The 18,105-nt window shown below is 35.7% G+C and overlaps 2 protein-coding genes and 1 non-coding gene across 9 annotated transcripts; all 3 read left to right on the forward strand.

Annotated features, from left to right (window-relative positions):
• The first annotated feature begins 3,298 nt into the window (after nucleotides 1-3,298).
• On the forward strand, nucleotides 3,299-7,234 carry LOC120078194. 2 transcript variants are annotated; one of them, XM_039032421.1, is made up of 7 exons: nucleotides 3,299-3,474; nucleotides 4,023-4,089; nucleotides 4,185-4,246; nucleotides 4,355-4,444; nucleotides 4,538-4,674; nucleotides 6,543-6,600; nucleotides 6,705-7,234. In XM_039032421.1, exons 2-7 carry the CDS (start codon nucleotides 4,023-4,025, stop codon nucleotides 6,891-6,893), a joined length of 603 nt encoding a protein of 200 aa, XP_038888349.1. In that variant the 5' UTR covers nucleotides 3,299-3,474; the 3' UTR covers nucleotides 6,894-7,234. The 2 variants fall into 2 exon arrangements, with proteins under 2 accessions (XP_038888349.1, XP_038888355.1); XM_039032427.1 differs by lacking the exons at nucleotides 6,543-6,600; nucleotides 6,705-7,234 and adding an exon at nucleotides 4,848-6,237.
• An 876-nt stretch (nucleotides 7,235-8,110) lies between these two features.
• On the forward strand, nucleotides 8,111-8,183 carry TRNAA-CGC. The gene has a single exon. It is a non-coding gene; the product is annotated as a tRNA-Ala (tRNA).
• A 121-nt stretch (nucleotides 8,184-8,304) lies between these two features.
• LOC120083467 lies at nucleotides 8,305-16,185 on the forward strand. Of its 6 annotated transcripts, none has more exons than XM_039039238.1 (13): nucleotides 8,306-8,884; nucleotides 9,359-9,567; nucleotides 9,703-9,780; nucleotides 10,501-10,580; nucleotides 10,918-11,002; nucleotides 11,808-12,224; nucleotides 12,998-13,105; nucleotides 13,426-13,493; nucleotides 13,658-13,745; nucleotides 13,831-13,902; nucleotides 13,973-14,026; nucleotides 15,526-15,632; nucleotides 15,713-16,185. In XM_039039238.1, exons 1-12 carry the CDS (start codon nucleotides 8,449-8,451, stop codon nucleotides 15,601-15,603), a joined length of 1,773 nt encoding a protein of 590 aa, XP_038895166.1. In that variant the 5' UTR covers nucleotides 8,306-8,448; the 3' UTR covers nucleotides 15,604-15,632; nucleotides 15,713-16,185. The 6 variants fall into 6 exon arrangements, 5 of the variants coding, with proteins under 5 accessions (XP_038895191.1, XP_038895166.1, XP_038895173.1 ...); XM_039039245.1 differs by having other exon boundaries at nucleotides 9,389-9,567; XM_039039253.1 differs by having other exon boundaries at nucleotides 9,395-9,567.
• The last annotated feature ends 1,920 nt before the right edge of the window (nucleotides 16,186-18,105 follow it).

The raw sequence follows: 18,105 nt of genomic DNA on the forward strand, positions 1-18,105 counted from the left end.
ATTAAACATCTATTAATTGTTGGCCACTCCATCAAGGACTGACAGCTGCACTATTCGCACTACAAATATATTTTTGTGTTCATTGGATATAACCAATCAATAGTACGATGACCCTTCACAAATTGTTCATAAATATAGTTGGTCAAAATTATCGTTTTGTCCCTTAGTTACATCTAACTCCTTAAGTACAACTAATCCCTCTAATGAATAATAGGCTATAGTCCAACTATGACCAAATCCCTTTTGGCCCAAGAGAGGGTGTGGTGCCACATTGTTCAAGACTCAGAATCAGCCCTTAAGGGAGCAATTTATCTATTTATCCATACGTTAAGGAATGATGAATTCCATCTTTTGTAACTGTGTTTCCAACTCCCAAATCAGACGAATCCCCAAAATGGTAGACTTATTGAATTGACGATATGACCACTCTCACCCAAACAAATCAAAGGATCACCTTTATAGACAGGAGTTCCCAACTCACTCAAGATTCATGTCATGTCACATATGGTCATCCTGTTAAAATGTAAATCTCGACTGGGTCATAAAAATCGTTTTACCCTCAAGACTACATCTTGTTTCTTAAGTTCCACTGATCCTCTAATAAACAATTGGTTTAAGGTCCAACCTATAAACCGAATCCCTCTACTTCTTGTTCAAGACCTGGATTCAGTACTAAAGGAAACAACCTATCTACTATCCCTATAACGGGTAGGAGTGAATTCCGTCTTACACCCTATGTTCCTAGCTATCCACTTGATCTTACCCTTGAAATGGGAGGCTTATTGGGCCAGTGATATTGAGCTGCCCTCACCTATGCTGATCTAAGGATAATTCCGAGTAAACAGAAGTTCATAGTTAGCTCATGATTAAGATTAAGTTACCTAGGTCATCAATTAACGAAATAGTCAGTTTTATACATAAAACGACATTTATAACGTAAAAAATGACTATTTCATGGTTCAGTCTTATGCAAACTCATTGCATAGGATGACCCCACTCACATATCTCTATATGAACAATTCAGGATCACATCGTTTGTACTAACTACAAAGTGGGCCGCATCCATAGTGTCCCCATAATAAGGTGCCCAACCTTATTCATATACTATAGACCATTTCGGCTCTATATTTGAACTTGATCTACCTTTATGTCACTACATAAAGTTCAAACTACATTAAATAGCCTCAGGACCTTAGTTTATTGGATTCGAGATTACAATTTCAATAACAACTTTATCGGAAAAAAAACAAAATATGTTTATTAATTTACAAACTACGAGTTTTAGGACATAAAATCCAACAAATCATATTCAAGTATTTATTTACTCTCAAATAAACTTTATATTATAATGTATCGAATACATTATATTAATTATATCATGTACAATTAAGTTAAATTAGTTATATCACATGTAATTATTTCCCTCAATGAATTTGAACAATTCAAATTAATCCAAAATTGATTATCAATAATCCCCGTTGAGCTATAGAAGAACCTTAATGAACATGACAGATTGAAGTTTTTCGTTGAGCTTCCAATGATACTTAAACAATTAGTTAAACTCCTTTAACGAAATATTAAACATCTATTAATTGTTGGCCACTCCATCAAGGACTGACAGCTGCACTATTCGCACTACAAATATATTTTTGTGTTCATTGGATATAACCAGTCAATAGTACAATGACCCTTCACAAATTGTTCATAAATATAGTTGGTCAAAATTATCGTTTTGTCCCTTAGTTACATCTAAATTCTTAAGTACAACTAATCCCTCTAATGAATAATAGGTTATAGTCCAACTATGACCAAACCCCTTTTGGCCCAATAGAGGGTGTGGTGCCACATTGTTCAAGACTCAGAATCAGCCCTTAAGGGAGCAATTTATCTATTTATCCATACGTTAGGGAATGAGTGAATTCCATTTTTTGTAACTGTGTTTCCAACTCCCAAATCAGACGAATCCCCAAAATGGTAGACTTATTGAATTGACAATATGACCACTCTCACCCATACAAATCAAAGGATCACCTTCATAGATAGGAGTTCCCAACTCACTCAAGATTCATGTCATGTCACATATGGTCATCCTGTTAAAATGTAAGTCTCAACTATTAATGGCGTTATATAGTAAGACTAGTCATTTCGTGGTAAAGTCTTATACAAACTTATTTGTATCGAATACCCTGCTCACATATATGAACGATAATGATCAAATTATTTGTAGCACTTTACAACAATTGTAACATCTACAAAACGGGTCGTATTCGTAGTGTCACCAGGATAAGATACTCTACCTTATCCATCTACTAAAGACCATTTAGGTTATTACTTAAACACAATCCACCCGTATGTCTTTACATACATGTTTAAGTTACAGAAGATAACCTTGGAGGTTAGTTTATTGGTTTGTGGGTTAATGCTACTAAATGTCAAATAAAACATCTCAAATTTTATTAAATTAATAAAATCTCTGTACATTACAGTTCAAACTACAGGACCCACGAGATTTAGGACATCAACTATAATAGATAGTTCGATCCCTACCCCATAATTGAAAATAAAAATCACAAGAGTATACATAATGTGTCAATAAGGGAGATGTTGAAGAACTTTTGTTTATTTATTTTTAGGACAAATTTTGAAGAACTTAATCCTCTTTTGCTTTTAAGATTATACTTGTTATATGTACAAAAATACACGCATGTATTGGCAACTTCATAAAAACACTTTTAAAAGCTACAAGTTATGGGACTGTCATTTGTCAATTACAAAATAATAATAATAATAATAATACAAAATAAAATTATTATCAACCGATGTAATATTCATCTCATCAATAAGTTGGATACTAAACAACATCTTTAAAAGTTAGAAATTCAAATTCCCAATTTCAATCTAAAGTTGAACTTATATATAAATAACAAATTATTTTACGACGTTTGAAGGAATAAATTATTATTATATACATTTTTTAAAAGAATGAATTTCTACAGGTAGAGGTGTCTTTTAAAACATTTTTAATGTAAAAGTTAATATGCAACTTTTGAAAAAAAAAAAAAATCTAGGACCCTATTTAAAGACGTGTCATAATCTAAGTGGTTGGTGAAAATGCTGAGCTGTCATTTTACCCGCACACCAAAATCGGGCTGCCCTCTGGGATAAGCAAATATCTTTCGGTTCTTCCAGCTAACGCGGACTCCAAATCCCTATCAAACGTCCTTAATATTATTTCTACATGAAATTTCTACTCAAACGACGTCGTTGTTGTCTCCTCTATATATATAACCCTTCCTTTGCCCTATTTTTTTCCACCCGAGTTTCGTCTTCCTTCGGCGGCAAGGAATTTGACTCTTCCGCAAAGCTCAGGAACTTTTCATCTCTTTCGTTTAGGTTTTCCCTAATTCTCTGCCCTAATTCTTCACTGCTATTTCTCCGATCGGTTTTAGCGGCGAGTTATCTTCTCCTCAAGAGGTGTGTGTTCTTTCTTCTCCGTTTTGATCTACGATGCTTACTTTACGATGGAAACCCTAGATGTTTTGTCTCCGATTTCGTGGTTCTTTTGTATGGTTGCTGTTTGATTTCTTGTGGGAGCCGGAGTAGACTTTTGCCCCGTGAGTTATGGCTTTTCATTTGATATATCATAAGGTTTGAGTGCGAGTGGGAAGTTTCTTGGTTCTGTTATGGTTGTATTGTTGAAGGTCTCTGTATTTGGATGCAGTTTCCTTTTTCGGGGTTTTTTTCGATGTATAATGAGACCATAGAAGTATATTGTATCTATTGGTAACTTTTGTTTCTGCAACTTATGTAAGGTTATGGCTGGTTTCTTTGAGTTTTCTGTGCCATGTGTCTGATTTACGCAGTATTGTTCTTTTTCTTGATTCTTTGAACGAACCCTGGCGAGGAGCTGCATGATTTTGTGCGCTTTTCTGAGCGGCTTTGCGTCCCTATTGTTTTGAATTTATTTTGAATGTTACTTTTCTTTGTTCACTACCAACTCTATTTTTCTAACTTTGTGTTAGATGGCGGCTAAACCACTTACTACCGAGGCGATTGCCATAACTGAGAAGAAGATGGATATGGCTTTAGGTTGGGCTTTTGAATTTCTTGCTTCAGTACTTTTGAATTTATGTACATCTTAAAAATTTATTGATTATTCTGTTTCTACATTTGTTTTGAATTAGACGACATTATTAAAATGTCCAAAAATACGGGAAATAAAGGCACGAAGCAAAGAAGGATACCGGTAATAACCTGTTTTCTTTATCATGCCTTTAATCTGGGTAGTCCATTTTTGAAATTGGAAAATTTCTTTTTATTATGATAATGTAGTGATTTATCTTTCCACATGCAGAACAAAATGCAGAAATTTCCAAATAATGCTTCTCAAAATAGACCCAGAAAGTTGCAGCGTTTCATGGACTCTAGGTCTTCTCTGAGACAGGTTTGTGCAGTCATTTAACTTGATTATAATTTACGTTGCTATTTTGTATGATGAGTTTTTTTTTTTTTTTTTTTTTTTTTTTTTAAATTTTAGGGGGCTTTGGCCAACAGAAGGTCAAGCTTTCAAGGGAATCAGTTTCCTTTGGCAACTGAGGTTGCAAGAAAGGCTGCAGTTGCTCCAATTCGCCCTAGAGCTTTTAATCGTAGGGCAACCAATTGGAATAAAACAAGGTATTGACCAATACCTCGTAACCTACAGAAAGGTCTTCTCGTAAATTATGAACATATGTTGAAAATCAGCAACCTTCTAAAACTGTATGATATATAAAAGAAGAAATGCTATCAGTTTAACAATTGAAACCTGGTTGCTGATTGTTTTAATGTGTTATTTGATGCTGTGACAGGTAAATCACGTTTATACACAATTGATGACTTCTACAATGTCCATCAAGTTTTACTATATGAAGTTAGCAACATAATATGTTGGTTGGAAAAACTGGATGATAAGTTTTTGCTTCAACCAGTTAAATTGGAGTGGGACTATTTCCAATAATTTTGATTCTTCCATGCTGACTGGGAATTGTTTCTGCTTTATCTTCTTAAGTCTGGTTTTGGAATGCATCGAGTTATCTTTTGGTTTTCTGACGAGTAAGTGATTGGTGGAGTCTGCAGAAGTTGGGACAAAGATAATTTGGAAATTTTGAATGAATTTGTTTGCTGCGGTCATCTGGAAAAATGTGGTGGTAAAAAGGGCTTTTGTGTGCATTGGATGAGTGTGTATACTTTTGAGTTTTTGCTCCTTGTTAAATTTGTTAATTGTCTTGGATTTCTCAAGCCTTCGTAGACAACCCATATCATTAGAGCAGCCTTGACCGGATACCTCTTTTGTTGCAAGGAAGTGGAAGCTGTATTTCAAGATGTGACGTTTTAACTACACCAGATGGTTTAAAATTGTGGCATCTCCCTTTTATTGATTATTCCACAATAGTCTTGTTGTTCATCATGCTCAAACTCCGCTGTTAACTTCCATTCCTGGTGGATGACAATTGACATATCTTCATTGGCTTGCAATAATGCAGGCAAAGAACCTTTTGGGCCTGTGGTATTGTGAGATTTTGGTAAATTTTGTATCTATTTTAGTGATCCGTCTGCTAGTTTCCTTTATTCCACTTGGTGTTCCCTTTTCACTTGCTGTCGCATCCTGGGGACATTAGTTAGCCTTCCAACTACCATGTTGTGACAAGTCTACAAGCACTTCTACTTGTTCACTAGCCATAGGACTCAAATGAGGAAACCCTCGACCACTGAAAGTTTTCCACTTGTGAAATATGGTTCTATAAATTCCCGTAGTCAGCCACTCAGCCTGGCCCATGGGAGATGATATTTCATTTTCTATAGTAGATCCTTGGGGTGGAATTGAAATTTTGCTTGTTGCAAGTAAAACAAGAACTCCGATTTTGGTAATTTGTTGTTGCATAATCCCTGTGATAACATAAGTGCTGAAGGAACTATGAATGGTGAGTTAAAATGTGTCGAAAGATGACTTTATGCTGTTCTGTGAGGTATCATGTGTAGATCTTGGGTTTAGTCAGTGGAATACACTAATACTGCAGAAGTTCATGCTGCTTGATTTTCTGGTTGAAGCCTTCATTTTCTGGTTCAAGTTCCGGACAGGAATCTTCCTGGAGTATATTTTTTGTTCATTGATAATACTAGTTTGGAGCTTTTCATTGTGCATTAAAGCAAGCAAAGCATGTGGGGTGTTTGATTTGAGGTTTGGATGGATCATCCTATTTAACCAGAAAGTGCTTTTCTGGATCCTATCAAGCGTAACGCATTTTGAGCTGATTCACATTTTTCGATGACTGCATTCTCCTGATCTGGTTTGTCTTTTATTTCTGTTTATGGGGTTACCATTTCAATTTTGATCACGGAGGTAAGACACTCTTGATCGACTTGTATCTAGACACTCAAGGACATGTTGAAGATTGTTGTTGTTTGTGAAATTCTAAATTGGATAATACATGTTTTACCTAGCGGGTTTACTTATAAATGTTTTATCTTCTGTTCATCAATCATTTCAACATTTTTTGGTACAGGGTTGATACTCCACCGGTTCCAAGGAAGCCTTTCATTAATGGAACCTTTGTTCCCAAGGTACTGTGTTCCTTACTGAGTTGGCCAGAAGTGTAGAGGGCTCCTCAATGGTTTGCAATTGTTTGATCTCTCGTTTATTTCCCTCACCCACCTTCCGTCTACAGGTATCTGCACCGGCCCAGCCGCAAACAAATGTCACGCCGAGACAGAGGCCACAAACTCTTGACTCACTGTTTGCCAACATGAAGGAACAGAGGTTGAGGGTGTTAGCACAGCGACAAAATAGCGGCGGGGCACAAAGGAATGGTGGTTGGCAGCAAAGACCTCCATGGGGGAAGAGGCCGTTTTGGTAACTGAAGAATACACAACACATACCTGGTGCAATGAATTGATCTTTTGTGTGGGAAATGTAGATGATGCTTAATTTGGCTTGCTTGTCTTCGGCACCCGATAGCTGATAGGGGATAAAAAGGAATCTGGTTGTTTCTTTTTTTCTTTTTTCCTTTTTTTTTTTAATCCAAACCCTTTGGCTTGCTATTTTTAGCTTTTTCTAGCTTCAGTACGAACAGAGATCTTTCTGTATCCTTGCAGATTGTGTACAGTGGTTTTTCTTTTCCTTCGTGTTCTTGTTGGCCTAATTTCTCTACTTGTTCTCTTAACAAAAAAATCCTATTTAGACGCCCGTTCCCTTCAACTTTGCGTCTTTGAAATACTGTTGTAAGAGGATTATTATTTCAAATGGTATTTACAGTATAGACAAGAAGAGATGACTCCAAAATGATAAATGAATAATAATAAAGATGAATATATAATCGATAGATAACAGCATTGTCAACTAATTTAGATAACAATGGCAAGCTTCCAAATTTGCCTACAGCAAAATGTCACACAACTTTCACCATTGAATTTTGATTTTAACGTCTGAGATTCACAATTTTATTCGACTTTGTTCTAGATTATCACTTGGGTTAACTACACCATTACCAGTTTAAAATAATTAAAAATTAGTTTTAATGAATAAATGGAAACAAAAAATGCAACTGTTTAAAATTGAGGGACTAATTAGATTCAAAACCAAGATGCAAAATATGTGTTATACTCTTAAACAAATGATCATCCACTTTTCATTTTTGTTTTTGTTTTTTTTTATTTTGAAAAAAAGATAATTATGTTTCTATTGTGAATCAATGTACCTGGTCAAAATACTAATCTCGAACATAATGAAACGCATTTTATTGGAATTTTTATTTGTTTTCATAAAAATAAATAAATTCCTTTTTGTTCAATAAGGAGACACTATATTCATAAAGGATAAAACTATGAAACTGAATTTCCAAATAAATAAACCTTTATACTCTGTGCTAGCTCAATACTACAACTTAAAACCTGTCAAATCTATTTGGTAATGCTAAAATGTGTCTAATTCAACTTACCACAGACGCGTGTACTATTCTCCCTTTTCCATATTGTTAAAAAAGAAAATAATGATAATAATAACAATAATATTAGGAAAATATGCGACGAAATTTTCACTAAGAGAAAATCAAATTTAATGAAACGAATGATCAATGGGGGTGTAGCTCATATGGTAGAGCGCTCGCTTCGCATGCGAGAGGCACGGGGTTCGATTCCCCGCACCTCCATTTCTTTTTTCTTTACCACAATCCAAATTTGGACGGCTACGATCAAATTTCCATTTAGTCTTCCCATGTACCCGTCCGCACGCAACCATTCCCCCGTCGTCTTCTCCTAACGACCTCTCATTCTTCATCCTTTATCCGCCAAAATCCTCCACGTTAGTGAGAGAAAAATAAATCACAGAAGAGAGAGAAACAAAGCATTCGACAAATTCTATGCCATTTTTCTACACCAATTCTCCTTCATTTCAATCCAAACCTTCACCGTACAATGATTCTGAACTTAACTTCACCATGGCTCAATATCACTCGTCTCCCCCCTCCCAAACTCTTCGAACCACTCGCCTCTGCAACCAATGGCGCTACCGTTCTCATGCCTCTCCTTCTATGTTCCCACGCTCTCTTTGCTTTCACCTCCTTCTCTAAGTCGATGCAAGTTCGAGCTTCTTTAAGTGGCAGCGATATCGACGGCGCTGCGGCTTTTGAGAATCCTGTTTCGGATTTACTCCACAACGAGCTGATTAGGGCTGTTTCGGGTGCTAAGGATGCTGATGAAGCGCTAAGAATGATCGCTGATAAGTCAGGGAGAAGTGGAGGTACTGTGTCTGCTTCGGACTGTTGTTTGATTATTGCGGCTGCATTAAAGTGTAACAATCCTGAGCTTGCTTTGTCCGTGTTCTATGCAATGCGCTCCACTTTCTATCAAGGTTTGTGTCTGTGACTTGTGCGTTTTTGTGTTTGTGTATTTGAAGTTCTATCTGTTTAATAATTTAAACTCATTCTGGAAAATATAGAACCAGGTATATGAATTGTTGGAATGGTTTATTTTAGTTAGTTAGTTGTTAGGACAGACGGTGGACTTTCGCCATCGGGATTCGTCTCTGATTTGGTGTCTTTTTCCATTCTGCCATGATTTCTTCATGTAATTTGATGATACTTTTTGTTATTCTCTTCGTCTGTCCTTCATATCTAGCTGATTTCGCGTCCTCGTTACTTTGAGGGCATTTAGGAAGGGTATGGGATTAGAATAATAGCTGGGCAGGATTGATTAGGATTAGGAAGGAAAGGAACCTAGCAGAATCTTAGTGGTTGTAGGCATTGTTTTTGTCAAGTCCAGGGTCGAAATACGCAGAGGTTTTCTTTACACGAATTTTCAATGCCCAAGGGTATGATATCTGCAGATTTGCTTAATCCATTGCCATTGTACATAGTTACAGCATGGGAAGGTGTTAATGAAAATGCTTCCACTGTTGAGAGATGGAAATGGTCAAGGCCAGATGTTCATGTATATACATTGCTGATTCAAGGTCTTGCAGCATCCTTGAGGGTCTCTGATGCACTTAGGATGATCGAGATTATTTGCCGTGTTGGTGTATCACCTGCTGAGGAGGTGAGAAACCATTTTTGTTCAGATGTGTATGAACACATTCGTATGCAGACATTTACATAGTTGTTTATTACTGCGTCGTGATGAACATAAAACAATGTAAGACAGGCTTCCTGAATAGCTGTAATATGTTTGAAGGTACCATTTGGAAAGGTAGTGCAGTGTCCCAGTTGTATGGTAGCAGTTGCGGTTGCACAACCCCAGCACGGTATTCAGGTATGGAAGTACATGGCAGCTTTTGTGGGTTGCATTCTATCGGGGAGTTTATCTAGAATGAATGGTTGAAAAACATCTCTTCAAGTTCCCCGGGGAAACTAGGTTTAGACTTTAGATGTTCAGATAGAGTGTGACTATGCTGCATTAGCTGTTTCTAAGATCGCTTACTATACTTCATATTGTAGTAATTTGTATATTGTTGATTATGAAGTATATCTACATCATTTAACACCACATGTTTGTGCAATGTCCATCGTGATATAGGGCCTTTATGCCATGACAAGATAGGGTTGATATAAAATAAATCATCTCCTATATTTGTTTTCATGATTTGGACAATTGTTTACTTTCTATATTACAAATTTCTATTAGTTTGTTCTTACTTCAGATTTATCCCATCCTTTCGTGCCATTATGAAGTACTGTAGATTTTGTCTTGAAGCCTTTGTCGGTGGACATTAATTATTAGCCACTGTAATTTCCATGACTTATGATGTTGTGCACCTAATCAAGTATTTGTTCAAAACTCCTGGTTTATTTTTAAACAAAAGCTGATGCTTTATCTCTGAGATATGTGGTTTAGAGACTCGAATGTCTTGTCTTTGAGAAATACAAATGTTTTATCTCCCAATTTTTTTAATTATTTATTTATTTATCTTTATTTTACAAACTACACCTATACCCCCGCAACCTCTTACCTTTGACAATGCTTTTTTTGCAGATTGTATCCTGTGCAAGGTGCCGTTACAAGTATGAACTTATTTCAGGAAACATAGTTAATATTGATTCAGAAGAAATTAGGTAGGTTCACCTGCATATTGCTAACTTTATTTGTTTAGTTGGCTATTACTTTAATCCCATGTTTTTTGTTATGTGCTTTTAATAAGCTGTGGTTCAAGTTCTGAAATGTCTTTTAAGTGAACGATCATTTTGCAGTTGTGAGCTTAGTACACTCTCCCATTAATACTATACGTTCATTGCCCACTACCCTGAACATTATGAACTTAGAGTTCGGGCTAATATTCAACTGTTGCAAATCTTATTTCTCAAGTATATATTAATTAATAAAACATATTTGCATTAGATGTTGATGCTCGAATATTCACTTTTTCTAAGGATCTCCTCCTGCCGAACGCAGCATGGATACTCCTGCATGGGAAAAAGCACTCCGATTCTTGAATATAATGAAGCGAAAAATTCCCGCTGCTGTGCACTCCATTGTGGTATGTATAAAATAACCTCAGTTCAACTTTGAACTATTTGGTTCTTTCAATTGCTTTCATCATCCAATTCCAAATATTTGCTCATATGATCTGTATCTGTTTGCTGTTGCTCATCAGCGGGATGAGTAATGCATGAATAATTATCGTTTCTAATGTTATTGGAAATTTGGAATAATTTCTCATCTTCCCCATTTCTCCATTACCTTATTGTGATCTGTTGAGTAATTCATCCAACGTATGTTTCATTACTAAATAACTGTGCGGCCTTAAAATTATTCAAACTTGCGAAGTTGTGTACTCATCATGGAAACATCATTTTGTTCTCTTTTCCAGTTATCATATCTAGCTGGTTGAATAACTAATCTTTAATCTCGCTCATGAAAATTTGGCACAACCTTGTATTCATTAGAATTTAATGATACTTGCGTACACTTTTCTTACTGATTTTCTTTCTTTATTTGTAGGATTTCATTGTAATCGCATATAATGTATAGATAAGTAGGTCTCCTTAATATCTTTGAACTACTAGCATAAACCATGCAAGGTAGGAGTTTTTACTAAATGACGTGTAGGAAAGTATGCTATCATCTCAGGAATGAGTGTTACTCTCGTTAATTACGAATGTAGTTTGCCAGCCTGCTGTTTTTTATAAAAGTTCCAAAGCCACATGGATATTATTATTTCTGTCTTGATTATCCTATGTTTTTGAGGCAATGTATACACAGCTCTGCTTCTCTACATTTCCTACAATTCTCTCTGTTCTCGTGCTCCTGTCACTAATTTATTCCTTCTTCATTCTTTTTAGGTACAAACTCCCTCCGGAGTGGCACGAACCCAGAAGTTTGCTACTGAAACAGCAGATCTCCCAGCACGAGAGGGAGAAAGGGTGACAATTGCTGCTGCAGCTCCGTCGAATGTATTCAGAGAAGTTGGTCCTATTAAATTTAGTCCAAAGGATCCCAATTTTTATTCTGGGGAGCCTATGTGCCTGACAAATCATTCAGATGGCCGGGAGTCACTATTATTAAGAGTGCCAGCAAAGGGAACCTCATCCTTACTTAACCCATCGACCCTCTTTCCGCTCATAGTTTTGTCTGCCGCTGGAGATGCTGCATCTGGAGTTCTTGACCCCAGCTTGCCTCAGTTGCTTTTAGTTGCTGGACTTGCTTCTCTGGCTGCAGGAGCTACCTTGAATTCATTGATTTTGCCTCAAATCAATCGGGTACAGATTTCTTTAGTCACTATTTTCTGTATTGCTACGCCTATATTAAACCTTACCTTATTTTTCAATATTTATACAGATACAGTATCTCTTGCGTATGTTTGTTGTCACTGATCAGTAGACGCATTGAATTAAAATTTGAATGTTGTCAACTGTTGAAAATGACTTGAGATGGATTTTAAAAATTTATTCCTGCAACCCATATTTAGCAAAGCGTTATGCTAAATACATTTTGGAGTGCACTTTAAAATTTCTGAATATCTTTCAAAATCTTTGAAAATAAAGATACATAACAGTTAAACATGAAAATGTCGCGCGTGTAACTATAATATTGAAAAGCAGTTTCCATTGAAAAGTTGGAAGGCACTACAAATGCAACAGTTCTCTGCATTATATACCCAAATTTCTGGTTTGCCAAAATCAATCATCTCTTCTAAAACAGAAAAAAGCTGTTTTTCCTGATGGCATGCTTGAAAAAAGAAAAAAAAAAAATCAATTTTTAAAACTTTGTAGTACATATTTTTCTACAAATATTCTTCGTTTTAAATATTGCCTTATATTTTGTACAAAATCCGCTGCCATTGCTAAATTACATCCTTTTGAAACAACAATTAGGTACCTTGCTCAAATCCCTAATGAATGTCTGGTCATAAAATAGTATTAGTTATTACACTCGTATGGTGATCAGATTTTACTGTTTTGTTCTTTAATATTAACTTTTCTTCTCCGATACTTGAATAGAACTAATTCATATGTTTCTTTGATTGTATCAGCTTCCTCAACGATCAGTTGATATCATTGCTATCAAACAGCAGCTTTTATCTCAATATAATGTACTTCAGTCTCGTATCAGGGATTTAAAACTGGCTGCTGAAAAGGAGGTATGCACTCACATGGTCTTGACTCTTGGTCATGGCATCATGAAGTAAATTTAATTTTTAATTCAATTTCTATTTTCTTAACATTAAGAACATATTATATGGTTTTTAACTAAGTTGAATGCATGAGCTTTTAACAATTTTTCACACTCATACTAATCATTTATTCCTGAAGAAAAATACTGGAAGTATGTACTATTATTGTTCCCTAATCTTCAACCTGGGCTTTCTTCACATACGCACTCATAAGTCATACAAACATACGTTGTCATCAAATATTAAGGATCTGGTTGGTGAACTGTACTTTAATTTCTGTCATGTAGGTTTGGATGTTGGCTCGGATGTGCCAATTAGAGAACAAAATTTTTGCTGTAGGAGAACCTTCTTACCGGTGAATCCTACTAAACACTATGAGTAATCCTTTCTTAATTCAATGAACTGTTGGCAATGTTCATTTTCAATTGACTTATTAAGGTTGTAAAAGTATTTTGAAGTTTAGTTTTTTTCTTCTTTTTCAATGTCTTCCAAACTCAGTCTTTATGTTATTGTCTCCAGCGCACGTAGAAGTAGGATAAGAAAGGTGCGAGAAGGCTTGGAAAATTCCCTTAAGCAACGGATTGAACTAATAGAAAGCTATGCAAGGGTATGTCTAAGTCTAAGATATACCATTGTGTTAAGAATCCTGCTCCCGGAAAGATATGGTTACTAAGTGGTATCTTTTTTGACAGATTTCCTCAATGATTGAGATCGAAGTTGAAATGGAGTCTGATGTTATTGCAGCTGAAGCAGCCAGCAGTGTGGTGCGTACAATTTCTGCCTTGTCATAAGTTTCAGAATGAATGTTATTTACCTCTGTGACCCATTTTACAGGAAAGGGTTTCTGAACAGATAGAGCAAATCATGGCGCTGGAAAATCTAGAAGAGGCATGTCTTTATCACTGTGAACTAATTTTTTGTTTGCATGCCTTACTATTTTCCCCCTATTCTTCTATTGTGGGCAGCGGGGATAGCTCAGCTTGTGTGTTTACTTTGTTGTGATGCTGAAGTCTAATAGACCCCCGGTTCATGTTAACTGTTGTAGATTGTGCCTTTCTCTTACTGCATTCATACTACCAATTGGTCTCTGGGTATCTTACTCGTCAACATTTTGAGGAACTTGCTCTTGTTTACTATGGTTCATTCACTATTACTGTCAGGGCTGGCCCGGTGGCATACCCACTGGACTTACCTTCAATCACTTCCATCCATACGGTAGTACAAGAAGCACTGGGCTTACCTATACTGTTTTATGAAGCATTATGAGAATACTTTGATGAACTGCTAAAATACTTCTTTTCGCCTTGAGGATAGGTGAAACTTTGGGTGGAGGTAATGATAGATATCTATTGCAAGTTACATGTTACGAGGAGATGGTGGGAAACATTGACAGTGCATGAGGCAGTTTGAGGGAAGGGGTATTTCGGTTTTTGACTGCAAGAAATATGCAAATGTATCAGAGTGTCGTGCCGTGAATGTCGGAAAAATTAGTTATATAGGAATTTAGAAGAGTTGGAAAATATTATATTGAGAAGCTTTTGTTTGGGAGGGGTGTAAATACTCGAATTATCCTACTTAGCTACATTCTGTTGAGTATTCTCTGATTTCATTCAACATTATGTGATAGAAATCCGTTCTAGTTCCATCAAGTCAGTCAAACTGTCATGGATCTGGCCGTCTAGAGTTCTGAGACGTAGAGATGGACCATATGATGGTGTCCTCTGCCACCACCACACTAAGAGCCAGCTTTACAAACTGCCGGTTATATGTCCCTTCATCATAATCAAGTCCTTGACGAGCAACAATAAGGTTTTCGAACTCAATTAAGCTGGTATATCTGAATTCGGTAGAAACAATTTCCATGAGAGTACACCAAAGGGTCTTCAAGCTAAGGTCTCAGTCACCTAATACACATTTGCATGAAACTCGCCATATGTTGCCTTCCAAACGAATTTAGCACATCATAGTTACTCTCAAAGATTGAACCTACTATCAGCTGATGCTGGGTATCGCACATGGCTATTTATAAGTCAGATTGCATTGATTTTCAATTGTATGAAAAATATATTTGATTTTTGTGTCATCTAAGTAGGGTTGTCTGCTGAGTTTTTAGTTGGGCACAGAAAACGGTTAGTTTGGCTACCTTTTTAATATATGATTCTTATTGGTATTTTTCTAAAAAAATAAAATCCTCACTAAACACCCTTAAATTCAGAACGAAATAAATGGCTTTGGTTTCTGTTGTCTTCTGAGTTCCTCATATTTTCTTCTGGACTATAATGGTTTCCTGATCTTTGGAGCCAATCAGCAGACAGCCGGACACCATTTCCATCCTTTGGCTAATTAATTATTTTTTCTTCTAACCGTTTATGTCAATACCAATGCAGAGATGGAAATTACAAGCAGAAGCCAACGATGAAGCCGAAAGACTTCTCAACCAATCAATGCCAACAGAAAAGGTTTAGACAAGCTTGTACTCATGTTTTCAATCCAGGTAACATCCGTACCTCGCTTTCCACATCACCTTGTACCCGTACTATTTACCCAGACTTACTATTTGTCAAACCAATCTAGGAGCATCAATAACAAGACCAAATACTTTCCAAATTCTTTTCCTTCGCATTCACAATCCAGCCTCAATGAAAATGTCAATTAATGGTGCATGTACATGAAGTTGTGAAGCAGCATCAGGTCAGTGCTTCGTGGTCAGATATCTCATCACTGAAGATCTCATTTGTTAAATTGTATTAATGTTACGAAAAAGTACATTAAAATCTAAGTTTCTTTAGAACTTTTCCCTCCTGAGTGCTGAAATGTGGTTTATCACGTAAATATAACACATTAATGATTTTAATAAATTAATAGCCGTCTTTGCATTTCAGTTATGTTCTTAGTTAGGTCTGATAGTTGCTTCTTACTGTCCACCGGCTAGATGTTAGGATAAAGAGCCTTTTTACATATCTAGAATAGTATTATATTGTCTAACTTAGAATCCAAATGTACATGATTTTAGCTTTGGAATCTTATCAAAGTGACTTTTACAAGTATTTTTCTCGGGGACACTGAGCAAAGGAAAAGAATGAGAGAGATTCATGATTCGTCTATTAAAAAGAAAGATCCATGAATCGCACCTTTATTTTTTTTATCACTTGCTAGGGAATGGAATTTGGTACAATTCTTGCTTTATCACATTCACCTTGTGATGTGGAAGGGCCTGTGAATTTCTAAGGTTTAGCTTTAAATGGAATCTTCTATACCTTGAGATTAGGATTGGATTTTGGAACTCTACCTTTTTTCTTTCTTTCTTCTTTGTTTTTACCATTCTTTTGAAGAGACTTTGTAGATCATTCTCCAAAAACTATTTTTTTTAGTAATTATCACCGAGCTACGCTCATAATGGCTTTCTACTCTATTTCTTTAAACAAACTGTTCAACATAAAATAAGATGCTGAATAAATCTAAGGGAAATTGATATGAATATCCAACATTAATATTAGACGTCGAATCAATCTTAGGAAAAACTGATATGAAAGTGGAGCATGTAGAGTGTTACCTTTTTTGCAAGTAGCAAGTACTTATTCCATATGTATTCATGTCTTTTTCTCTTGTGTATCTTTATTCTTACTTTAAGGACTCTCTTCAACCTTGTTTTGATTGTTCCTCTGAATCTCTTTATTGAAAAATTAAAGTGTTAATATGCCCCATTGTTTTTTTTGGGACAATATATAGGGTGGATGATCAAACCTCTGACCTCGATATTGATAATACATACTTGATGACATTTGAACTATGCGTATCTTGACTACAAAATAATTGTTGTTCAAGACTACGAGTGCTTATCTTCACATATTTAACATTTTATTTTGTAGAGCTTTGGATCACAGAGTTTGGTTTTTTAAATTTAAACAATCTTTATTTTTCACGTTCTCTCATGTTGTTCTTGGTGTGAAAAAGCCAACCAGCTGTGGATTCTAATGCACCTATTTTTGCTTTGTTTTTTTACTCGTAGATTCTAAATTAATATATCATTTAGGGACTCTTTGAGAGCCCAACATGAAATGATATATCATGGGTTGGTATATCATCTCAGTGTTTAGAAACTCATTATCTTATCTCACCGATTTTAATTGTTTGTGGGTCCATTTTCAGAACGTGTCGTAACTCACTGTCATTTTTCTTTCGTGTATCATATATCATCTCAATGCTTGAATATATTCGATCTTACTCAATCGTTCATACTCGATCATGCTTGATCATACTCGATCATGTTCGATCGTTCATACTCGATCATCCTCGAACATGTTGGAACATACTCGATCATACTCAATCATTCTCGATCATGTTCGATCATACTTAATCATTCATACTCGATCATGCTCGATTATACTTGATCGTTCATACTCGATCATGTTGGAAATGCCCTCAAACTTGCGGTTTGTAAATCGTGTTAAACATTCTATTTATCAATAAAATATTATTGAGTATTTTATTCAAACAAAGTTGTTGATATTGTATTTTATTATGAAAATTCAGTAAACATATAATATTTTAACTTTATGTGATGACATAAACATAATCAAGTTAATAGTATATAGCCTAAATGGTCTATAAGTATAGGAACGAAATTGGGTATCTCATCCTGTTAACACGATTTGGATGTGGCCCATTTTGTATAGGTAATACAAATGATGTGATCCACTGATCATTCATGTAGAGACGTGAGAGTGTGGGCATCTTATGCAATAAGTTTGCATAAAGATTGGACCACGAAATAGTCGCTTTTCTTTATAATACCGTTTACTCTTAAAATTGACTATTTTATACTAAAGTAACATGGGATAACTCGATCTTAATCCTGAGCTAGTTATGAATTCCTGTTTATTCGGGATTGTCCTTTGATATGCATGGAACACTACTCAATAAGCCTTCTATTTTGAAATAAGATCGGATAGATAGCTAGGGACATA

Source organism: Benincasa hispida, chromosome 1, assembly GCF_009727055.1.
Source record: "Benincasa hispida cultivar B227 chromosome 1, ASM972705v1, whole genome shotgun sequence".
Classification (NCBI taxonomy): domain Eukaryota; kingdom Viridiplantae; phylum Streptophyta; class Magnoliopsida; order Cucurbitales; family Cucurbitaceae; genus Benincasa; species Benincasa hispida.